Genomic DNA, 25,971 nt, shown 5'->3' on the forward strand with positions numbered 1-25,971 from the left:
TCGAGAGTTGATGGAAGTCAGTGGGAGATTACTGGCTAAAACGGTCAGTCAATGTGCAAATTATAGGTCTTGGTCAAGAAAAGCTCCCTAAACCCAACCTCAAACAGAAGGCACTGAAGCATTTTTCACCATTTTTCTGAGAGAAAAATATAAAAGAGTTTTACAAAAACTGCTGCACACTCCTTTTGCCAACTGAGAGGACTCTCATTCGTACTGTTGTACAGTAAATGCATTTTTATGGTGAAAAGTTGAAATACACACTGACAGAAGTACTCCGGCTCACTCTAGTACCAATTCTCCCCCAAAATCAGATTTGAATTACATCACCTTCATGTCATGGAAGGTTGTACAACATTCAGCATTAGTTTGCGAGTTCATTTTTCATGTACATGCAGCTCAGCCTGGACCAATATACTAGGCCGGTAACTGTATCGCTTGGTACAACTGATGCTTAAGGAGTTTAGGTTGTGAAAGGATAACTTACCCCTTTCAGTATTTGGCACACCTAAATTAATGGTTGGTATTGAAGGATCAGCGTGATCGCTGTAGTACTCCAAAAATAAGGCATCCTTTTCCCAAGTCTTCTTTATCACTGGAACTAGAGATAGAAGGAAAAAAAAATCAATACAGTGTTCAGAGTTTCACAAAAAGCAGACCTCGTGCTCTGTGCAATGTTGACTTGTTTTCTAAATAAATAAAACCTGAAGTTTCTGTATTTTTTGAAGTAAATATTCTACTGAGGCGATGAATCATTAAGGATAGTGAAATGATAAACTGTCTTCCTTTTAATCCCCGATTACGTTAGTTCAGTATGCACAGACACTGTGCTCTTTTGTTACTTGGGGAAAAGCCTCTTTTTAGTCTTGCTTGGATAACTGGCATTAAATATTTGATCAACTATATTATTGGTTATATCAAAGTAAATCACAAAACTTTTAAAAGTAACCTGTAAAATAGAGACTTTCTTCCCTTTGATTTCACATTTCAGAGCTCTGACTCTGGGGATTTTTGTCAGGCTTCAGAAATAATTTAACTTCATTGTGCTTAATGCCCAGTAGCACAGTGAAGCCTGGAGCCTCTGGCAGTGGAAAAGTACTGTAGGATAGCTGATTATTGTATGTGTATGCACTTTTTATTCTATTCATACACGGTGCATTTCTAGTATCATAGGTAAGGCAAGGTACAGTGAGCACCCAGTCGCTGACCTAATTTTTGGTGTCATAGTTCAAAGTTTTCCTCTGAATTTTACTAGGATAGGACTCATGAAATCTGGATATTTGCACTAAGTTTCTGGGCTGTTGAAGTCACAGAGTATTACTGCAGAGAAACACAGGATACCCTGACATCAGCATCACCATCCCAAGGCTGTGTTCATCTCTTATAAGTCATCAAAAATGAATCAAACTGGCATGTTTAGGATTACAAGGATAAACCAGAAAACCAAAAAGTTTGGTCTTCAGTGCCTGAGAATGTTCTAAACTGGTGAGGAACAACAAGTACAATTAAGCTCTAAATACACTGGTATCTTAAATCACCACTTTAAACCACCAGAGCAAACAAAGAGATTCTAAAGGAATCATTCAGGTCAGATATTGATTGCTTCAGACCATCATTAGATTAGAAAGAACAGTTTGAACACTGAGCAAAGCAACAAACACAACCTACACACAGACTGCTGTGAAAAAAAAAAGACAGCTGTAGCTCTTGAGTATGTAAAATGGTATTTTATTAGCTGAATGTCATTAAAACAGAAGCAAACCTGTTCATTAAAATACAGTTAAAGCAAACACTGTGTTACCAGGTGACATGAGGGTCTGCAGTTCTTAAAAACTGGTGTAAATATTTCATAAAAAGGAAGTGGAAAGAGAAAGGTGTGCACACTCAGTATTGCAGTAAAAATTTAGTGTTATACTACACTATCTGCATGTCACATTTCAAATGGTTTTTAAGCAGGGTAATATGCTGGTCTGCAGTGATTTATTTGAGTGCATATCTTTGTCTCTAGTAGGTCCGAGCGTCATGTTGAGTTTTTGCCTTTTTTGAGAGAATAAAAGCTAACAAAGCAAAGAAAAAAAAGTGTATTTATTGTGTTTCAAATCAGTGCAGAGCCACAAAATAAATATATAAATAAATCAAAGTCCACTTAATAACATACCTGCATACTCTCTACTTTCTTGCACCCCCCCCAAAAACTGCAATAACATGACTCTTAGAGGTATTCCATATCATATCATCCACAATAATACCATTGCAGCATCATATTATTATATAGCAATGCCATGTGTTTACATTGCTTAGCGCGCACAACAATGAGCGCCTACAGTGATGATTTAGCAAAAAAGGAACAACCTCCAACAAAGCGCAGTACTTTGAAAAACATGGAAGAAAACTGTTCAAGCTGGGAAAAAAACTTGTTTCACCACCTGAGGCAAAAACACGCCGTCGAGTACAACCAGGCTGTGAAGGAGGAGATGCTACCAGCTGGTGATGCATGACCCAAATGTAAACAAATGTCTCAACCGAGCATTGCTGGAGGACTCGGTCGCTGCACTTCATATGACAGGAAGAGCAAACAGTAGATGGCAATTACCGATGTGGGTAAACAGTGGACCAGGTAGAAAATATTTGTTCTTATTACGTGACAATATTGTGCCGCTCCTGACGAGCTACAAGGTTAAGTTACTTTAGTTATTGTTAGTTATTGTTAATCTAAAGTGTTAAGCAGTCATGTTTTACTTCTACCTAAAGTTTCTAGGAGAACACTACTGAGGCTACTTTTGTGCTTACGCTGTGTCACTACTGTTGCACTATAATGCTGCTGCTGCTGCTTGTTTCAATAGATTCACACTTAGGTCATCAATGACAGGAACTCGTTGGAAAAGGAAGGAAAATGCTCATCATTTACAAGCATCAATAAAATGTTCAGTATTTTCTTTTTCTGGACTGTCAGAAATATTGCAGATTTTCTTGAAATATGGTAATATAACTTTGAGGCATGATAATGAGAGTTCACCCTGCTGTATTTCATTCTGAACTTTGAGTAGATTAATGTGCATTTCATCTTATTATCATTGTTTTGGTAATCACAACAGATAAAGGAGATTAAAATGCCGTAACACCGACTGACATCTTAAATGTGAAGCACTTTCCTGTCGCTTGCTTTATGGCGCTAAGCTAACCTTTGATGTGTAAATCTAATATGAATTTTCATCTTGTCTGCATTTGAAACTGAAAATGGCTGCTTGGCAGAGGAACTGTAATTAAGGTAATTAGTGGAATTACTTTTGAATGACATCCTTTACGTGTAGCGTACAATTTGTCTGATCTATCGGAAATTAATTCGAAATTTGATCTATTGACTTAACCTGCTACATTTTTATCAGATTAAAAGAGAAGTAGATTTACTGTAGACAGCTTAATGTCAGGGAGAGCGTGGCGGTAAGTGGCATTGTTGGATGACTGAGCATTTGGAGCAATAAGGGAGGCACAGAAACAAGAATAAGTAAAGGTATTTTTATCAGTCTAGTCATAACAGCTGCAGAAAGATTTACAGAAATAGCTTGCTCATTCAGTCACAAAGGTCAAAGGCAAAACAAATCAATTATGAGAACACAAGAGGACAAAAATGTGTGCTGTATAAAGGAAAAATGTTCATCATTGCTGGATTCTGTAAGAGTGGGAATGACTCACCTCTTTCACTGTGAAACTTCTTGCATGTTTTCACAGCAACAAATATATCTTCTTTATTTACAGGCTCTCCCTTTGATAAAAGCAGGAGACACGAGTCAAAGAGAGAAAGCACACATATCACATATAATTAAACCTGAATCTCCAAATGTAATGTAGCTAAATGGGTGAAATTCAGCTTCCAGGCTATATTAAATGTCCAAGTGATGAGTGGGGTTCATATCTTCAAAGAGAAATTAGAACTGGATTTTTTATTTTTTTCCATATGGTTTAAGGTCATTTGTCCCTCTGGTTGCCTTTGATTCTCCCTTTGAAACTGCAGACAGAACATATCTGATAAGCATTCAGGACTTTTGCTAAATTTGATTTCCATTCGGTGCATTTGTAGTCTTGGAAATAAATAAATAAATGAGCACGATGTGAGAGACAGAAAGGAGTGAAAGAAAAAGGAGCATATGCCTCGTGGAAAATTATTTTTTCTTTTTCAAAAACAGTTCTCTAAATCACCTTCAGACAGAATGCATTAAAAACGTATGCCACATTAACGACATCATCAGCTGCTGAACAAACCATCACTTTTTCAATAGTATTAATAAAACAAAATGCTATGTACTGTAGAGCTCTCTTGTGCAATGATAAAGCCTGAACTACACATCCAAACTAAAGGATGCACATTTAAATATTAATGGAGAAAAGATGTTCTTTGTTGTTTTTTTTAATGCAATGCATAAAATGTCAGAAATTAGTGAAAAATGCTCATCAGCCTCTGAGCAGAGCCAAAAGTGGCCTCTTCAAAGATGTTTTTGAACATAACCTATTTTTGACAATGAAGGATACAGACACACACACACACACAAAAAAGAAAAACAGACCCCGAGGATGTTAAGATTTAGGTTTTTCTGCCTCTCGCTGCTCTCAATCAGTTTTCATCTCGTGACTCATTGTTTCTCTTTGACCTGTTTTGCTAATTTTTTCAGGGTAGGAATTTGAGCAATCTTCTGCTCTGAAATGTTTAGTGTGTTGAGAAGAACCGCTCTACAATACGCTTAGTTATTGCCTAAAATAAAAAGAACAGGTTTTGCTGTCATGGCCACTTTGGCTGTAATCATTTCGCCTCCTTAAATCTGCCTCTTGAGGCTCTTGATTCTTTTGTTGACGATGCAGCCGAGTGCTGCTCTGAAGCCACTCGCTAATTTGTTTCGTACACTGTCCGATTACGATACGTCCCCTCCCGTTCTGTCGGAAGGGAAACTTCTCCCTGAATACTTATTAAACTCGTGACCTTCACGTTTCTCTGCTGCCTGCTTGGCTTGTTGTCCTGTTTTCTGTTTAAATGAATGTTGTTTTATGAGGATAGCGAGTTCCATGGACAGGGAGGTAATAACCACATGAATATAAATCTGGCAGTTCACACTGCAGCAAACATGTACCAGACTCAAGACCGCAAATGCACATGCTCTACATGATTTGAATAACAAATGAAAAGATCAGATTGAATTTTTTTTTTCTGTCAAAACTAGGAGGGGGGAAATCATGAAAAATTAAGATGGAAAAACTCAGAAATGGGACACCCTCAGCTACAGCTCCGGCATCCCAAATTCAACTCGCCTCACCTTATCAACAAAACCTGAGTCACATACACATCCATTCCAAACAATCCCCTTACCAATATTACTGCTTGAGCAAACATTATATCATAAATATACACTGGAGATCCTGTGGATCAGCACAACTACACAGTCAGTTGCAGCAAACAGAACCAATGGATGTGCAAAAAACTGCACCCCAGCAATTATGATTAAGCTTCAGTAGAAACTGTACCGACCCTACTTACATTCTGACCTAATCAATTTTTTTCCCCCACAGTCACACCCACTCACTGGCTCCCACTCAGATACAACAAAATATAAAGTATGGCCTAATGGCCTTAAGATACTGCAAAATATTTCAGGGAGGGTTTTAAAGAAATCCAAATCTGCCTCAGTTTTTAGCACGTTTCCCTTTGTGTACTCAAACAAAACCAAGAATTTCAGCACACGGATGTCAAGCAGTTCAATATGACAGGAATTAGAAGGTATAAATCTGTTAGCTGTTACACACTGATGACACAATAAATGTGTGTGATGATTTATGTTTTAATGAAAAATACAACAAATAATCAAATGTAATGTTTGTATGAGGGTTAAGACAAAGGGAGAGCAATGTGTGAGGTATTATTACGTATCATTATTAGATATCTAAATAAATATTTAGATAAAAGAACAAAATGCGGAATAAAATGTGACTTGACTCCGGAAACAAACTGGGAGGACGTTGATTTGCAAAGGGTAATATTTTTTTTGGCCGATGTCTAAATTAATTTTGGCCAAATACATGGAAGACTTCTCTTTTTAGTTGCACAGCGTGCTGCATAAATGCACTACTTGACTGTGAAATGTTGGTGTGGATTAGATCAAGCCTCGGGCATGAGGGCCATCATACATCATCACATGACTGCCAATATCTCACAGTGAACCGTCCTCTGTTTTGTGCTGTCATTTAATTTGGCTCCCTGGCCATTTCCTGGGAATTGAGGACAATCAAACTGATCCAAATACAGAGCAGATACTCACACACAGTGGAGGCTCTTTGCTGAGAGTGGTTGCACAGTGGCTGGCCTGAGGAGAGTCCTCTGGCACAGTGCACAGCTCAGGAACAGCAGTGAGATGTGGACCCTTCCCACTGTCCCAGATATACAGGGCAACCTGAAATAATCCAGACCGATATGGTCAAGTGTACGAGTTAAGGACGGGTTGCAATCTTTCAGACATTGACTGATTAAAAAAAGGAAAAGACATGTGCCACTTTCTGTACTCTTTTATCATAAATACAACAGTTTTGATGAACGTAAGATGAATAACATAAAAATCAAGACGAGGAGAGGGTAGAGGAGAACGTGAGAGCTGGTGAATATTACTGCATTTTTTTTCAGAAGAAGAGAAGAATAAAATATGGAGTTGAAGTTAAATATTCTACATGGAGAAGACAGGACAGTTATGGTGTAAGAATGTGTCATGAGATGGGACAGTTGGTGCCGTCTGAATTGATGCAACTGTCTAAAATAGCCAGAAAAATATAGAAACTGTAAACTGTGATGCTTTGCTGACTTACCAACAGTGAACTGTTGCAGCTCATGCAAAACATTATGTACGATAGTATTTAAAGCACACAGTTTTTAAAACATCAAAATTCTGATGGCTTTCAGACAAATCAAAATTCCATATTTTTAGATAAGGCAGGTAGAAGGTGCAATATTTCTACTGAATTGAAAGAGGTCTAACTGCACTACCTTTTTCAGACAGAGCCAGATAAGTCTGATGTTGTGTTTACTCAACACAATCCCCGGACGCCTCTCTGGCTGAATTTCAGTGATAAAAAAAAAATAAGAGCCTCAATGCAGCGCCGTGACAATTCTCCAAAGTAATGAGATTTCACTTCAAGGTTAGATGAATTTCATGCTTTGCTCTTTTTGCGCAAATAAATTATAATGGCTGGCGTTGGCTTGAGAGTGAGATAGCTGTTTGAAAATGGTTGAAAACCAGGACGCTCGTGATCTTGTTCCATAGAAAACAGCTCAGAAGGTAGCTGTGTGACTTGCATATTATCTTACCTCATGTTTAAGGTCAATAGTGAAGTCAGATTTAAGTGGCTCCTCTTTCACTTTGTTCGCAAGTCTAAAATAACAAATCAGATTTTGAAATGAAAAACACGCACTACATAAATTGTAAATGTAACCTTATGTTTTAAAGCCTGTATGAATAATTCAGATTTACAGATTTACCGTGCATACTCACCGAACAACTAGGGGGATGCTTAAAGCCCACGAGGCAGCAAAGTCTGGATATTTAAAGATGGAAGGGTTCTCTGCAAAGGCGTAATGATGGATGATGGTCGATTCCTCATCACAGAGGGGCTTCCCCAGAAACCACTCCTGATGAATAAGTTTAACAGACACATTTCACTGTTACTACTGAAAAAAAAGGTTTTTTTGCTATTAACATGCTGTGAAACTTCATAAAAAGAAAAAATTGTGGCCTAATTTAGAAGTTTTCGCACTGCACTTGTCAGAAAATCTTTGATATTATTTCTGCTGAATGGGTTTGTTAGTAACTGGGGAAATAATTAGATTTCTTGACTGAACAAAGTTCAAAGATGACAGATATTGTAGCTACAAAGGCTCCAATCATGGTTCTTGACATATCTGGCAAAAATAAATAAAAATAAAAAAATAATCATAATAATCTGACAGTTTTAGAAATCCCCCAGCAGCTGAAGTAGATTAAGTTAAAAGAAATAGTCGAACATTTCGGTAAACATGCACTTCATGCACTGTCTGATGGATGTAGAATTGTTAAGAAGCTCTATACCATCCTCTTATATCTGTACAGTACAGCTAGCTGCTAGTTAAGCTATCTTAGCACCAGCAGCCCTAAACCTTCATAAAGGTTAAAAAGCTCCTCCATTTTTGGTGTTGAGTTTTATGGAGGCTGTGGCTTGTGTAAAACTTTTTCTAATATAATATCAATATAATATTAATATCAATAAGGCAGCACAAACTGGGATGCAACCTTAACCAGAATGTCAGTGATATAATAGCTCAACTGGCTCATGATCGATCACAAATCGCAGGTTATTGTCATTTGTGATGAGACACATTCTCTTGTCATTGGTTGGCTGTATTGCGCAAACTAATGTTAATTAAAATTCACTGAGGAGTCAAGGAGTCAGCGGTCATATCCAGGCACAAACACAAAAGGTTAAGTTAAAATGACCTATCCCTTAACACGCCCATGCACTCCAGGAGGAATGGGGCAACCTCCCACAGGCCACTGTTAACAATCTGGTGATGTCTGTGTACTGCAGATGGGTAACGACAACGGCGGGCACATTCAGTACTGATTGCTGTGAACTGATCGCTGTGAACTGATCGCTGAGCTCTCTTTGTGGTTGTTGGTAACATTTTTAAGGGTCTCCATGTTCCTTTTGGCCGAAAATTCAAACCCAATTAAATCCAAAGTTTCCAATAAATCACTGGGATGGGCAGGTTCCGGTGCAGGCTGTTTATTAGACATCTTAGCTACACAAAATACAGGCAAAGGCCAAAACACAGACAGTAACATAGTTAAGACTAAGAAATACACACACACACACACACACACACACACACACACACACACACACACACACAGACAGACAAAGATGCAGGAACAGGAGGAGTAGAAGGAGAGGAAAAGACCGTAAGTGAGTGAAGTTAAAAGACGTGAGAAGTAAAGTACAAAAGAGTGGAAGAAAGTAGTGAGTGAAAAAGTGAGTAAAATGGGGTGAAAGAAGAAGTAGAAGTCCAGAGTTTAAAGGAGTACAAGAAAGCAAAAAGCCCTCCCGGGAGTGAGAGCCTTGGAGCTGCTGCAAAGGTGACAGAGGAAGAGCAAAAAGTGCGCTCCCTCCCAACTTTACCACCGCCTTTTATTCCCCAAACTCACACCTGCCCCTGCTGTTATCAGGGCCAGTGGGCATAGAAGGATGCTCCCAATCCACTGTGACCCACACTAGTTCGATCCTTTTGCAGAGGCTTCATGACACAGTTCTCTGGGGCTGTCAAAACTAACAATTTTCCCACGTGATAATACCTCCCACAGGAGCACTCCCCCGCCCTTCTGTCCATATTTTCACATTACTAGAAACACTTTTATCTTAGTACACAAATTTACTCCCATTACATTATTACAGTAGCTCAGGTGGGACGTCAACCCCCACTTCGGGACACACAGCTCCCAGCAACTTGACCTTGAGTTGGTAATACAGTGTCAAAAGTTCACTGTGTATAAAGGTGAGACTCTAGATATGAATGAGTGTGGTTTTACTAGTGGAAAAAACCCGAGGCCCTGAGCCGGGCAGGCCTCAGTCCTTTCCACTCACCCTAAAGCTTGCAGTGTTCCAGTGTGTGAGTGACAATATAGGTGCCAAACAATATAAAATGTGAACATTAATTCAGTGTGTGTGAATCGTATAGGTACTAATAAATGATATAGAATACTGACAGTAAAATACCAATATCGGAGTGATAAAAATATACAACATGGTAACACACGGACTGTTGCATCAAGATCTGAAACACTGGTTGGTATTGAAGCCTGAAATTATACTGAGTGTATACACAAATTGTTGTGCTTATACGTTGTTGATTAGTTATGAGATGAAATAGAGAAGCTGTTTACATTTTTGTTGAGTGTAGTTCATTGCCAGATGAAAGTCTTCAGGAGTAATCATGGCCATAAAAAGCATGAAAATATGCATCACCATGTCATAGCATTGACCATATTACTGATGTTAGCATAATGGTGGTGGGAATTATTAATCTCTGGCTCTCATCCACAGTGTGTCTTTTGTCCTGTGTCTCTCCCCTCACAGCAGAGGACCCCCCCTCCCTGAGCCTGGTTCTGCTGGAGGTTTCTTCCTGTTAAAAAACGAGTTTTTCTTTCTCACTTTCACCAAGCGCTTGCTCATAGGGGGTCATTTTTACTGCTTTCTCTCTATTATTGTAGGGTCTTTACCTTAAAATATAAGGCTCCTTGAGGTGCCTGGTTGTTGTAATTTGGAAGACCATAACATCAACTAACAGAATAAAAGTCATATGCAACATGTGTGGCATATCTCAAGCTATCACAACAACTTTGCTGAATTGTTTGTTCTGAATATTGTTCAGTACATCAGGATTGAGTAGCATTCATGAAGGTTATGATGTGAAAATGGAAATATGCCTGTAAACAACAAATATTATGTTGAACTTCAGCACAGTTTGGGTGAAAACCCATTAGGTGATCACTGTATGCAGGTTTCACTAAAATCTGACCAATTCTCTATGAGCAGCAGCAAGTCTTGTGAATTTTAGAGGAATGGACGGCTTTATTTTTATAATCTCTTTAATGTAACCCCTGCTTTTCTTTATTCAAACTTAGCCACATGCTAGTGTACTCCTAGTGATGGTCACAAACCTGGATAAATCCCTGGTTTCATCAGGAAAGGCGTCTGGTTTAAGATCTGTGCCAAATCAAAATGCGGATGCAGCCACTGTAGCAACCCCTTGAGAAATAAGGGAGCAACCAAAAGTACCATCTTCTCTTCTTTATTCGCTTTTTTAGAGTTGCAGTTTATCAATAAATCAACAAACTGCAGCTACAGTATATCAGAAGTTGCACTGTGTTTAATTACTGTCATGGTCTGGCGCCTAACTGGTTGAAGTTAATTGGAAAGTGGCAACTCATTTCTGTGAGGAGCCTTCACTGCTTAAAACACTCTGATATGAAAACTAATTTCTTAACTCAACTTGAGGCTAACCCCACTAAGCTGTAACACCTGAGAGAGAAGATTTGCCTTAGGGCACGTTGTAATGAATCAAGTCATCAGGATGTTGTACCTGTTGCCGACTTCTCTTTAGGATGAAGTCGTGGAGATGCCTTGAAACTGAAATCCCACAAAGTGTCTAAATTGCCTTTTATGACGATCCAAGGGCATAGCAAAGCACACTTGGTACAATTAGCAACAACAAAAACCCTGCTAAATCTCAACAACAAATATTAAAAATGTTCCACTAATTTGTATTATTTAAATAATTCATAAATCAACAACTGAAGGAAAAGTTATTTTGCTGAGTTCAACTAAGAGAAATGACAATTCCAATGCACAACTTTCTGGAGCTTCTTCATTCAATATTTATACTTGGCATGACTCAGCAACCCATATTGATGAAAAATAATTTCATGAGTGGAGGGACAGGGCTTAAATTAGGTCTACAGCTGAGACCGGAGTGACAAGTCTGACAGGTTATGCTGTGAGCTGGTGGTGCTCAGTGCAGCTCAGCTATTGCAAAGGAGCTGTAGCCAACCTGATACTGTATCTTATAATTGAAGTAATGACCAGCTAAGCTGGACTCAAAACAGGAAGCTTTGGTCTCGCTGATGAATTCAGCAAAAAGCAACAGAGACAGAGAGAGAGAGAGAGAGAGAGAGAGAGAGACGGAGGTTAGGAGAAAATATTTTATGCTTACTTTATTTTTGTCAAATATTGCAAGAACTTTGAGGAGGGCAGTCAACTTCACATTTGTTTCTTCCTCGAGATACACAATCCACGAAGAGTTTTTCCCAAAGGAATGCGATAAGCTGAGGACACACACACACAGAAATATATAGAGTTAAATAATAAAACTTTTCATTTCAGTCTAGTCTGAGGAGATATCTGAGGTTGAGGCTCCTGACCCAGTCAGATCAAAGCAGTCACAACATTTTCCCCCAGAGGACAGAAAGACAAAAAAACAACAAGCACACCGACTTCTTTCAGGGAGAAAAGGCTTTCTATGTAATGGTCTGGGATTATTTTTATGCTGCAAGTCTTTATATCTTTGCCATGGATGATGAAGACAGATTCAGATGTTATTACACACCTCCCCAAAACAATCACTGAACATATTTTGGATTTTTAAAAAGGCTCAGACATGTAGACAACCAAGGCTAATGCCATTATCATGCTGTTCACACCACTGAATACCTGCAGTAATAGGCTCATTGTCACACCTACATGCACATTAAGAAGGCATTTATCATAATATGAAGCAATCAATCACTGTTATTGTGTTAGTAAGCAAATGTGGCAACAAAATGTCCTCAAAACCTCGATACAACCTTCAAAATCTTAACTGTATCAGAACAGTGTTTTTCATATGTTGTTCGCAGCATAAAGCTGAGTTGTGTTAACTGTCTGTTAATCACATCCAATCAGTACCAGTTCAGGGATACTTACTGAGGCAGCAGAGGGAGGATGCTCCAATCGCCCTCATTATCTGATAAACCGTGAAGAAGCAAAACCACTGGTGGTTTCTGAAAGAAACGGCACACAAGACACAGATAAGAATTTCTATTCCCTCTATTAGCAAATTTTTATGTTTTATACATGAGGTTCAGAAGACTTACACGTCTCATGGCGCCTTTTTGCTTACTTTTTTGTCATATAACATGTATAACATATGGGAAAATGATATGTGGGGATTCTAAATAACCTCTGACCTCTTCTTCAAGGTCCAATAAGGCCAAATTTTCATTAGCTCAAACTTTCCTAAAATGTCTTTTATCTTTAAAACCCTACTTAAAATTGCACTGCCTTTGTTTGTATTGGCAACATTTAGGATATGATACTGGTATATGGGGATTCTAAATATCACTACATCACATTTGACCTCTGACCTCACTTTTACATTTCACCTCCGTCTTTGTTTCAATGCGACACCAAACTATGTTTTACCTTTAAAGAACGGATTGCCAAGAGAAAGAAAAATATACTGCGGTGTAATATTATACAACAGGCTCAAGTTATTCATGTCCAGTTATTTTCAAATCTGTACCTATTATCCATGACCTACTACATAATGTTTGATTTTTACTGCACTACAAACTTATAGAAATGTTTCAAAAGAAAACATGAATATATAGAAAGTACAACATTAGTCCCTTAAAAATAATTAGTGCCCAGAGAGTGAGCTGCCTTGGTGAAGGTTTGCACTTCTTGTTTCTTTATATTTTCTTAGAAAAATGGGAAATAGGTGCACCAATTTATTGAAATGTGCAAATACACATGGAAATACAATTCTAAGAAGCTTGAAAGTCAATATTTGGTATGAGCGCGTTTATTCTTCAGCACAGCCTGAACTCTCTGAGGCAGCTTTCTTGTAATTTCTTTTAATAGTCTTCATGAATAGTTCTCCAGGCTTCTTAAAGGACATTTCAAAGCTCTTCTTTGGATGTTGACACTGTTTTTGTTCTGTTCTCTGTAAAGATGATCCCACACTGCTTCAATAATTTCTGGGGAGGCCGATCAATGACTGATAGTGTTCCATTGTGTGTTTTTCTATCCAGGTTTGCTTTTAATGCACTGGCAGTGTGTTTGGGCACCACTGGCTGAAATGCAGACCCAAACCATGATAGAGCCTCCAGCATGTTTTAAAGATGGCTCACTGTTATAGCTCTTCTTTACATACCTCTTCTTTACATGAACCAAAAATTTCAAATTTGTATTCATCACTGACCTGTTATCATCGATTTTCAGTCCAGTTCTTGTGTCATTTGGCATACCTCAGTCTTTTCGCCCTGTTTCCCTTCTGTAAGAATGGCTTCTTGACCAGCCACCTTTCCACCGAGACCATTTCTGATGAGGCTTCAGTGACCAGCAGATGGATCAACTGAAGGGATACATCTCTCAGGTCCCGTTTCAGGTCTTTGCTGGATTTTTTTTCCTCTTTCTTAAGAACATGATTTTCAGATACACTTAATCTGCTGTAGAGTTTTTTAAGCTCTACCACTTCTCTTTTTGCACAAATGGTATTTTTTTTGTTGTTGTTTAAAGGCACCCTGCACATCATGCTAAGATATGCCAAGTTTTCAGCTTCATCAAATTACATAATCACCTTGATGGTGCAAAATCACAAATTTTTTGCCTACCAAACTGTGTTATCTTTGGTATTTTTCATACATTCAGCTAATTAAAAAAAAATTTTCTTTGTATTATTTTTTAGATTTTATATTGTTTTTGTTACAGGCTGCTTAACAAACCAGCTATTTGAAAATGGTCAAAGGTACAGGGACTGGACTGTAAATGAGTGAAAAAGCAGCCAATGTCCAAAGAAAAATGATGAAAAATGTTCAGAAAGTCTGGAGAACTATTACTCAAGATCACTTTAAAAAGCTACAAGATAATGTGGCTCCTGGGAAGCAAAAAGAAATGAGGGATGTCACAAGACTTTTGCACAGTATTGTACATTAGAGCTCATAATTTTGCAAATCAGACTGGTGTATTTTATATTTTTAAAAGTTTTGTTGTACTGCTGAACACAGCCACTGTTTACTATTAATTTCATGAAAAAAAAAAAAGAAACAAATCCATGATTTCACAAAAATATCGTCACTTTGATGAATGTGTTTGTTAATTTAATGTGTGCGTAATTTAGCAATTATAAACTCCTACCCTGTTTATAATTGGGTATTTCAAGTGTCTTGGTTATGTGTTGAACATGCAAAACCTCTCATCATGCTTTCATAAACCTGGATATGCTAATTAGTATACTCCAAATAAAACCATTATGCTGAAGCATGCAAACAAATTTCAAGGTTTCCAAACAACAATGGTGAGAAATCACAACCCCACTGAACATGGATAATCAATAATCAATAAACTGAATACTGTTAGAGTCCCCTTTACATGCATCATTAACAACTGCTCAAAATTTACAGTACACATATATGTGACCTGCTTTCAAAGATTATTATTTCAAGATTAAAATAAAAATTGTGGAGGGAATGCCAGGCTTTGTCTTTTGGGATGGTTACTTTTTCAGATTAATTGATTGTGGAGTTATAAAGTTTGTCATATCCTGACAGAAACACGACCTAAAAATAAAAATAAATAACCCCAGAGCTGCTGCTACTTCCAGCCCTTACACTAAAAACAATACTTTTATAAGAAAGAAATGAATGAGAACCGGATATTTCAGGATGTGTACAGCGCCTGCAATCCCTTCCACATAAAAATTTCCTTTTGAGGGGCCAGAGCTGAGAAAGTGTGTGAGGATTGCCTGAGAGAGCCAATGTTTCATTTCACACTGTGAGGAAAACAAAGCAGCAGAGCGTAAGACCCCGTGGTTCATTACAGCATGGTCCACTCATCATGCAGGAAGTCAGGGAGAACAGTCTCCACTGAGTCGTTCTGTCTAACAGCAGCATGTTTGATTTAGGTGATGAGACCGACACTGTGCACACATATTAATCCTTATTAGTCAGTCGAGGTTTATTATCTCCAACCAAATTACACAAGTTTACTCTTAAAATGAATCACACAATGACATCTGACATGTTTTATTAAACTGTTCTCCACTTGACATTTGCACCATTGCTGCGCCATAAAAAAAATAAATAAATAAAAGGGAAACATAAAATCAAAGACGCATCATCTTCAGATAATAATGCAATTTCAAAAAGACAGCTTTGCTTCAAAGAGCTATCGACATTCTCCAGATAAAAGAGGCATTCAAGAAGAACAGGAAGATAGTTTTATGGCAGTTGTGTGCAAGCTGCAAACTGCTAATCAACAGATAAGAGCCCGTCCTCATGAGGACATGAACAGGACACTGATAGCTCAGTGACAAAGGAGATGATGGGTATCACTGAGACCTGGTTACACTACAGTGACAGGAAGCTGTAACCAACAGAGACTGGATGCAGCAGCCACCTGTAAAATAAAAAAATCTTAGCAACGAGCTGCTGTTACAAAAAAAAAAAAAAGAATAAAGACACCTTCTCCATATTAAAACATTCTCACCACTCTGGCTTCTTAAACACATGAATTGGTATTACAGTGATGAACAGGAAAGCATTAAAAAAACATGCATATTGCACTGTTGCTGTTAAAGGTTTTAGTTTAATCTCATTCTGCTGTAGTCTCAGTGTGTCTCTGTAGATATAAGCATTGGCTAAGTGACAAAAACACTATAAATGTAATGTGAATTTTCCCAGAAGGCAGAATGTCAGACTGCAGGAACATGGGCTGTGAACCGACACAGAATGCACAAGTTTCTGTGTCACAAAACCTTCGGGAGTCCAATGAGGATAAAAGATACCTGACCCCGAAACTTCACATAATTAGTGAAACAGTGTCAGCCTTTAATTACTTAAGGGGCTTTAAATCAATATTTTGCTAAGAGCTGAATTTTCTTCCATTGTTTCCCCAAACAATCCAAGGTTATCTCATTTCTGCAGTATCACCGCTGTGTTTTTGCATCTCAAAAAAGATTTAGAGATATTTTCATGACATATAGTTTTTTTGTTCCACAGTACTGTATACATCTGCAAGAACAATAAACAGCAAAAGTACAATCTTAGCAATTCTGTTTGGCTTTGATGGCTTTCCTTCAGTACTTCTAGAACTCCCTCTAAGGCTGCTAGAAATATAAGATTTTGTGTGATGTGCTTCAGAGGTGTGAGTGCAGAAACAGACAGCTGGTTATAACTTATGTTCAGCTTTGGATGCTAGGGTGATAGACAGTAATATCAATTAGAGTTTATATTTCATCTATGTACTTTCAACCCTTTTTTTGCCTTTGTTTTGGCATATTTTTATTCTGACAGTAAACCAGTAAAACAGAATGGCATAAAACAGAAGCCGTTTTCACAATAACTGGCACCTGATGACTTTAAAAGGTATTCTAACTGAAAGTACGTTAACATAATAACTCATCTTCCCATCCTCCAGGATGATGCATCAATAAGTACTGTTGTCAGAATGTTTGCTATTTCTTCCAGCACAGTCTCAAGAGTGTGCACGAGATTCCAGGAGATAGGCAGTTACTCTAGGAAAGCTGGACAGGGCTTAAAGTCCTTAACCCATCAGCAAGACCGGCATTTTCTCCTTTGTTCAAGAAGGAACAGGATGAGCACTGCCAAAGCCAAACAAAGTGACCTCCAGCAGGCCACTGGAGGTGTGTGAATGTCTCTGACCAAACAATCAGAAACAGACTGTACGAGGGTGACCAGAGGTCTCGACGTCTTCTTGTGGGCCCTGTGCTCACTGCCCAGCACCGTGGCGCCCGACTGTGCGTTTCACAGATGAGAGCAGGTTCACCCTGAGCACATGTGACAGACATGAAAGGGTCTGACTGTTGGGTTTTCTCTGTATTATTGTAGGGTCTTTACCCACAATACAAAGCGCCTTGAGGCAGCTGTTTGTTGTGATTTGGTGGTATATAAATAAAAATTAAAATTGAAATTGAAGTTCCTGGACAATAAAAGAATTGATACTATTGACTGACACCCACACTCACCTGACCTAGATCCAATAGAGCACCTCTTGAACATTATGTTTTGGTTCATCCAACACTGCAAAGTTGCACCTCAGACTGTCAAGAAGCCCTGGTGTGGACCAGGGCATCGCTGACCTTCTCCAGGACACCATCTGTCGTCCCATTAGGAGCCTTGACGTTGTCAGGCATGCATACAAGCACGTGGGGGCCATACAAACTACCAAGCACCATTTTTTCCAATTAAAATTTAATGTGTTTTCAAAGTATTCCTTTAACTTTGTTGAGCAGTATTTTTAAAACTGAATTAATACCTTTCAGAAGCAATGGTTATTTCAGTTTCGTTTCGTGAGGTCCTGGTGGACAGAAGGCTCCACACTTTGCCGGGTTTTATCACGGGGCAAACCACTGCTCCTTCCTTTCCTTACTCCTGACAATAGTTATTGGTAGTTGCCTTCATCATTGCCACTACCACTCTCTCACATTAGCCAAATACTTTAAAAAATGATTGTTCCACAACCAAAATGTTTTTGTGCCTGGATTTATCCAGACCTAGACAATCTTAATTTTCAGATAAGAAAATGTGTTTTCCATTAAAAATAAGAGATTTGTTGCAGTGAACTGAACTTTGTTTTGTCAATTCTAGGATCCAAGTAAAAAGTCATCCCATTACAGATAGTTGTTTTTCTGCTCACCCATGTGGTTGTCTCATTAAATGACAATTATTTTGTTTATTACAATTAAAACTACAAGTAAAAGTAAAAGGCTAGAACAAATGATTAAGTCTTGAAATGGAAAACTCAACATTGTAAATTCATTTAATTGTAAAATTAAATAAAAACATTTTTTTAATTAAAAAAATAGACATAACGGGAAATTAAACTCCGTATCTTCCCAGTATCCCTTCTTCCCTTTTGCATTTGCAGTTTTTCGATCTGGCATTTCATGCTGCATAAATTCTACTTTTTAATTTTAATTTTGGGTAACACCATGCAGACCCAGATTAGATCTTAATGTGTTAACATTTCTGACATTAAAAAGAACATTTTTATGATTATGCAGCCTTTGTGTAGCCGCAGCATTCACTCTTTGTGGGCTTTTTTTTTTGGTAATATCAGTCAATAGGTTTGATTCAAATTAACCACAAAGCTTAGAACTCTTTGAAAAGCTGTTAAGCCTTTACTGACACCTCTTTAAGAAGCTGCTGACTCTGAAATTAGGTTGTGTAACTGCATGCAACAGATGCTAAAATGCCAGACATCTTGGAGATCACAAATGCAAACAGAACATGATGTGGCAAGTCTGTCTCATCTCATAAAACGTGATGGGGATTAGTGTAACTAAATCTCATCATGACAAATCTTGTTGCTGTGCACAAACTTGAGGCCACTATTTATTACAGGAAACATGGAATCATATTTCCAAACCGTACCAGCAATTAAAGTCTGCAATATAACATCTGACCTGTAAAAATATAATAAGAAATTTATTATAATATTCTTATTTTGGACTTTGTGATTCATGTGGTGTAGTACAGGCCTTTGGGGTTATTCTCATACAAAGAGGAGACAAAAAATCCCCACAACACTGACTCCAGTAATTGTCAAAGGAAGATATTAAAATAGCATGCCACACTTAGATTCAAACCATTGTTTTAAGGTTTTTGAAAAGGTTGTTGCTGAACAATTGATGGCTTTTTAAAATGGAAATTGACTCTCTGAAACATTTCACAGCAAAACCACAGCAGTGGTGCCCCTGGTGCTGGAAAATCCTGAGTTTTATTAAAATGTCTCTAACATTGGGCTGGCATTTATGGTTCACATTAAAGTGATTTTATTTGTATTTACAAGTTTTTTTGGTTTTTTAGTACAGTCACTGGAAATTCACAATCATCCGTGATGAAAATGACCCATGGGGTATCTCAGGGGTCTGTCCTTGGACCTCTTTTGTTCTCTCTGTACATGTTACCCTGGGGTAATATGAACAGAGAGATAGCAATCTGCTAGCATAGTGTGAATTTCCACTCCAGTGGGACATCTCTTTTAACCCCAACGACATTCATCAACTCAACGACTACCCTGAATGACTACATCCATGATCAAATGCTGGATGGCACAGAACTTCCTGTTACCAAATATGGATAAGACCAAAGTAATCTTTATCGACCCTGATGCAGCTAAATTATGTACCACAAAACACCTGCTGTTTTTGCTCATAAATCTGGCCTGGTATTATAAAAACTGTATTTTCACTTATGACAACCAGCTCACTTTGAACAGGCATGTCCAATCAGTTGTCTAGTTATGGAGCTCAGGAGACTCACCAAGACTACTTCAGTTCAGTAACTCCTTATCCACACATCTGAGCCAACAAAAACTACATAAACTACAGCTTGTGCAGAAGGGGCACCCATCCATCCATTTTCTTCTACTTATCTGCTTATTGCTCCTTTAATTTAAAATTTCTCCTTTTTTTTTTGCTTCTAGTTTTCCCCTCCCAATGCCATATAACTTTGTTCTCAAATGTTTTATTATTTAAATACATCTTGGCTTGTTTGTTAGTTTATTATTATTATTTAGTTTAAGTTTATTATTAGTATTGTGATTAAATGAAATAGACAAAGTGATCTGCCTTGAATTTGGCACAGTTAATCAATACTGTTGATTAAGGCTGCAGAGATTCCTTCGAGTAATTCAATAGACCTGCAAAAGAAACATTTTTAGGAATACAAAGCATTCCGTCATCAAGCTCATGCTGCCCCCAGTTTTTCAACAAAAACACTGATAACACAACAGCAGCAGTTGTTTTATGTGCAGTCTGTCCGCAAACGAGCGGCAAGTGCAAAGAGGCGAAGCAGCTATCGAGACGGTGAGCTCAGGCAGACCGAAAGGAAACGTTTTTCTAGCGTCCAAAGCAGCAGCGCTTTTTCCTGTAAGCACCATTAAAACCTTTACTGGGAAACAGCTGGAGGTCCTTCATCAACCACCTGATCAGCAACATGAAGAACAGAGAACTTTGTAGCTGCTCCATCCACCGCTGTTTGTTTCACACAGCAAAAAATCTGCAGTTAAGCTACAGAAGTTAAAATATGCAGATGAACTGTTAATAAGACAAAAGTATTTCTTAGCTGATTACTTGATTAATCAAAGGAATAATCGATGGAATACTCGATTACTAAAATAATCAATAGTTGCATCCCTACTATGGATAAAATATATGTAGCATTGAGCAGGAGAATGAGACAAAAGCAGCTCCTAATGTTTCCAACTCAGTGACAAATCCAAGAATAATTTAAAAAAATGTCTTTTAATAGAGTGAACACGGTGAGCAGTAGCTTCCTCTAATTGAATGTAATATTGTTATTAGCAACACTTCAGTGACTATTTAACTAATCAGATTATATCATGCATTGCAGTACATTACATCTGCTCTGAATAGATTTGAAGCTAAAAAAAAAGGTATTTTGACCTGGGCTCTCTTTCTCCCTGTGACATGAATTCTATTTTATGGAGGGAAAAAATGAATGGAAATATCTGAGTTATATGTCAGAAATGTGATTTGAATTTAATCATAAAACCAGTGCTGACACCATGTGGCAACATAAACAGAAAGAACTCCTATTCAGATGAGACTGTATTGCTGGTAGTGGAGATCATGATCCACAGGAAATACACATGGGCATGAAAAATGGCTCCAGTCTTACCTCTGTGAAACTGAGTGCCTGCTCGAGCAAATCTGCTCTCCGTCTTTCCGCCTGCCTCACGTGGAAGGAGTTGCTTTGACTCTGGATGATGAAGACTATCTCCCGCAGGTCTGGAGGAACACAAAGGACAAAGATGTGAGACCGCTCACATACTGTGAAAAAGGATCATGGCAATTGATGACCTTCTGCGAGGAAGACAAGATAAGAGCCACAGTCTGAATTACAGAGGTGACTTTTGCTAATATCCATTACTGGCCTGGTGATAATAACTAGAACATCAAGAGCTTAATTGGCTTGGGGAGAGAGTATGTAAATGTCACATCCCAGACTGTTTTAGTTAATAAAAGATTAGCAGTCAGAAGTCTTTCTCTGAGGTGCAGTAACACCCAAAGGTTGACACAGCCCAGCTGTTCACTTCTAGCTGGGTTACACAACTGCAATATCAGTAGAACCCAGTATTGTTCCAGCACTGTTAAGGCCAAGGTTAGCAGAGAGTGATTAGATCAATGACGTCTGTTTAAAATCTGCAAATCGAGGCTGCCTCAATGCTGGCAACAGGTTTAGATTCCACCTTTGTCATTGACCCAGCTAGCTGCCGTTCCTCTTCATGTGAAATCTATTTACAGGGCAGTAATAGTGACACAGCTCAGTGAAGAATGACATTGGCTACACAAACAAGTCCACATAAAGCCCCGTGGCTCTCACGACCACTACAATCAAAATGAGACCAAAGGACCAGGGGCAGGGAATAAAAAAAAAAATCTGTCATTTTGTCCAGCTCTGTACAATTACATCTGACAACTCCTAAATCCTGTAAGCTGTCCATCACATCAAATAAAGTCTGCAGCACCTGGCTGGAATGACCGTTACAACTGAAAAGCTTCAAGGATTTAAAGCTCAGAGGAAGAAACAGAGTTCAGAAACTTTGGCTGTGGGGGGTTTTTGTGTGCACTTTTCCTTATTATGAGCTCAAACAAACAACACGGTCTATGCCATCATATTCTCTCAAAACAAATAAGCAGCACTCACTGCTGACAGGTCTACAGTCTTCCCTTTGGAACAGCTCTGCAAGGAAAAATGGGAAAGTGGAGTGCTGACAATGGCTGGATTAGATGGATCGCCTCCACCTCAATTACACTACTTGAACCTATTCCCATACTGAGTTCAGATATTAGCACTGGGGTCAGGGGCAGACACTATGTCAGAGTACAGTATCTGTGTCAAATCTTTTTAATTAAGTGTTGGTGGGTGTGTCGCTCCTTTGCTCAGCTCATGACAAAGATCCCATTCATCCTGGAGCCCTGGTAATGGGGGGGAGATTACTTGCTAAATCTCAGCATGTCCATCTCCCAGCAGATCTAACCTCCGCTGAGCCGAGCTTACACCCCTACGCCACCTCCAAATGTCCTTCTGCTGAGTTTGCTAAATGAATGTGCACGTACGTGTGTGCGCATATGGTTTCACATAAAGCAGTACATTTTAAAGCCCCAGGTGAGGCACCGGCCTCTTGATACTGCACAGTACAGCAATAACACCGGCTGCAAGAGACTAACAGCAAAATCAGATAAGCAGTTTGCCAATCCCTCGCCGTGTAGATAACACGGACCCGACGTCAAAGCAAAGGAGAATGAGGGGTAAAAAAAGAAACTAATTAAAACTGAATTCACTGCTCTCGAGTCCACACTAATGGTTTTCGATTAATCATCAAACAATGGGGAAAAGGGGAAGAAGAAAAATCCTGTTATAGTACCCTTCTTCCTTCACCTCTATTCCCGTCCTTCTCCTTTCAGGTAAAAAAAAATAAATAATCACCTTTGTATACTCTCTTGATAGAATCGATACATCTACCTTTACTTAATTATAGGACCAAGATTTAAAACAATTACTTCAATGCCAGCATTTTTCAGTGTGTAGGTGAGATTATGCAGTGATGCCTCTCGGCTGACCTGTACAGATACAGACACGTGTTTTATAAATGCATTCTGTGTGGTTTATAGTGTTTGGAGCCTTGTGGCTAGGCTGAGGTGGATGGTGTGGTTGCTAGAATATAAGATTGCTAATTGATTGCTGTATTGTTGCTGGGCAATTGTGGCAGGAGAGTAAGTGCTGTAGATGGTTGTTAGTTGTTGTGCTATCTGACAAATGGGAGGTATTTTTAGGTCCTATTACAGCAGAAGTCTCTGACTGTTTCAAGGGCAAAATAAGAGAAAAATCTTGGCATGCTTTTGCCATGCTTACTCCTTCAGAGGGCCCTGAAAAGTTACAAAAGCTTCCAAGCAGACCAGCTTCTCTCTTTTTCCTTTCCTTTACATGCAATGCCCTTTCGCACTGTGTAAATTAAGTATCAAGTTTTTTTTCTCCCCCCAACAGTTGCTAGTTTATTTATATAGGATGTCACATTTTTGGTCATGGTCGTAGGTTTTAGAGCGACTGTGGGAGTTTGAGTTTGATAAGGTGTATTTAATATCTGTTTGAATGTTCTGCTTTCACAGCTGTCATAAAGAAAGTGTTACTAATGCTAGTAGCAGTAGATGTATTAATGGCAGTATTTCCAGAGGTGAAGGTATGAAATCACTTAATCCATTTAATAACAGGCCAAAGATGTGAAGTTGCACCCTGGTGCGAAACACACAACGGTACTTTTTTCCCTGCAGTTAAATTAAATTATCAAAGGATCCCTCTTGGCTGAAAATAATATGCCTTGAATGAAAGAGATTGAAGGTTCCTGAGGAGATGAAGCCAAAGCCCTGGTCCCCTCAGTGCAGATGATTTTATTTTGCCAGGTCGATGGAACTAGAAAGCAGCGTTCGTTTATCTCCCCTCGTTCAGCATTCCACAGAGGCCAGTCCATAGAAAAAAAAAAAAAGACTGTATCAGCCTTGAAATATATTGGATGAAATGAAACACTGGAGAATTCTGCCTCCTTCTCGCTCTCTGATCTGATGCTTTTCTCAATTCATGAAACCACTCTTTAAAGGCCATCACCAGCTGATCTGTGGAAAACTCCCCGGGGAGGCTTTGAGCCTCGTGTGTACTCACTCCGCAGCATATCTCTGCATATACGCGCGCATGATCAGGCTGATTAAAGAATCAAGGCCGAAGTGTTTGTATTTCTAGGTGTGCACACGGAAAGGAGGGAGTAAAATATATATACACACAGCTGTGTATAGATTGTGTGCTCTTGTAGTGGCCTGGCCGTGCTGTGTTGTCACCTCGCTGACACAAATCAATAGTGACACTTCCTTAGAGCAGGATTGCAGATGTTGCCAAGTGGCAGCGGAGCTGAGAGCACACTGACCTCTAGGCACTCCTGCAGCTCTGTCATTTCCATCAGTGTCACAGAGCAGGTGTGTGTAGTCACTGGAACTGTCACAGAAACATTTCATCTCAGCTCCGAGTATTTCTGTCCCCACCACAGTTAAATATACACACATTCATGGTGAGGGGCAGTGAGCATGCACAAATACCTGTATATGTTTGGGAGAGGATGGAAATCAGATCCATAGTGTGATTTCAATGACAAAAGTCTGCTAAAATCTAGAGGGATGGGCTTCTGTGGAGGTGGCCATTAGGCTGTTGTGGGAACAATACCACTGCCATGACAGATTCAGAGCTCTTCATTGCCAGCACATAGTGAGAAATGAAAGAGGATGTCAATAGCTCATTTCCATACTCAGCAGGCCAAACTCCCCATCCAGTAGCTGATTGTGCTGGTGTAAAACCTGCTACACTCCAGTGACTCACATCATTGGACTCCCCAAGACAAGATGGCCCAGAATCATCTGTCTCCTAAAAAAATCCTCTCCATCTTTCCCTTTCTCATGTCCAAAATGGTGCATGCAAGAGACAGGATGCAACGGTGCAAACTGTGTTGCAGCTTTCTGACCAAACTAACCACGACCATCACATCAACCATTGCCAAGATTTAATATTTAATCTGGAAGTTCAAGATGAATATAGCCCTCTTTTTTTTATTCTGGTGACTTTTAGAAATAAAAATAATTTACCTTCTCTAAAGGCAATAATCTAGTGTGGCAAAGACCCCTGCTGTAAGTAAAAATGATTTTCTATCAGCCTTCTTCCTCTATAATACAGATTTTTAATTGCCCTGCACAAGATCAATAGAGAGCATGGTGTGTTTAACTTTTAGCTTACTGCTGAAAAGGTCAGTATCATAAATATCTCTCAATAAAACACAGAGAGGTAAATGCCAAAGAGGGGAGAAAGACAGAAAGGGAGTGAAATAAGAAAGCAAACCAGCAGAGAGAGATAAGGAGTCGCTTGAATTGAAGAAAAAAAAATGAAAGAAGAGACCATGCGTGAGGAAGGGTGGTGTACATGATGGGAAAAGCCTTCAGAGGAAAAAGTCATCTTTTTGTAAACATCCTCTTCAAGTAGTAACACAGAAACGCACAGCAAATACAACATGTAAAAGGATGGAGGGCGGTGCAGCTGCCTCCAACCTGTGATAATCACACTGATTAGAGGTTCTCTAGAGTTCCCGACTCCATGGACAACTCTGCTGAAGACTAATGAGTGCTGAACTCAGTCCTTAAACCTCACTTAGAATCAATAATTCAGGAAGCTCAGGCAATTAACACTTAACAGATTCCAGGTTTTGCTTATGAATCCCATTCTTTACCCATAATAGGATCAGATGAGATGAAAATGGATTTGATGCCACTTAAAGATAAATGTTTTTTTTTTTCCT

The 25,971-nt window shown here is 38.8% G+C and overlaps 1 protein-coding gene across 1 annotated transcript in view; it reads right to left on the reverse strand.

The window, feature by feature from the left end:
- The window catches only part of b3glcta (beta 3-glucosyltransferase a), a 76,228-nt gene that overhangs the window by 13,467 nt on the left and 36,790 nt on the right, over positions 1–25,971 (reverse strand). Inside the window, exons 4-11 of the mRNA XM_030744592.1 lie at positions 21,261–21,370; positions 12,520–12,596; positions 11,771–11,882; positions 7,521–7,657; positions 7,337–7,400; positions 6,300–6,431; positions 3,691–3,760; positions 485–598 (exon numbers count right to left, since the gene is read on the reverse strand). Of these exons, the coding sequence (XP_030600452.1) occupies positions 485–598; positions 3,691–3,760; positions 6,300–6,431; positions 7,337–7,400; positions 7,521–7,657; positions 11,771–11,882; positions 12,520–12,596; positions 21,261–21,370 (816 nt within the window). The remainder of the gene's footprint in view (positions 1–484; positions 599–3,690; positions 3,761–6,299; positions 6,432–7,336; positions 7,401–7,520; positions 7,658–11,770; positions 11,883–12,519; positions 12,597–21,260; positions 21,371–25,971) is intronic.

The sequence above is a fragment of the Archocentrus centrarchus genome, chromosome 13 (genome assembly GCF_007364275.1).
Source record: "Archocentrus centrarchus isolate MPI-CPG fArcCen1 chromosome 13, fArcCen1, whole genome shotgun sequence".
Classification (NCBI taxonomy): domain Eukaryota; kingdom Metazoa; phylum Chordata; class Actinopteri; order Cichliformes; family Cichlidae; genus Archocentrus; species Archocentrus centrarchus.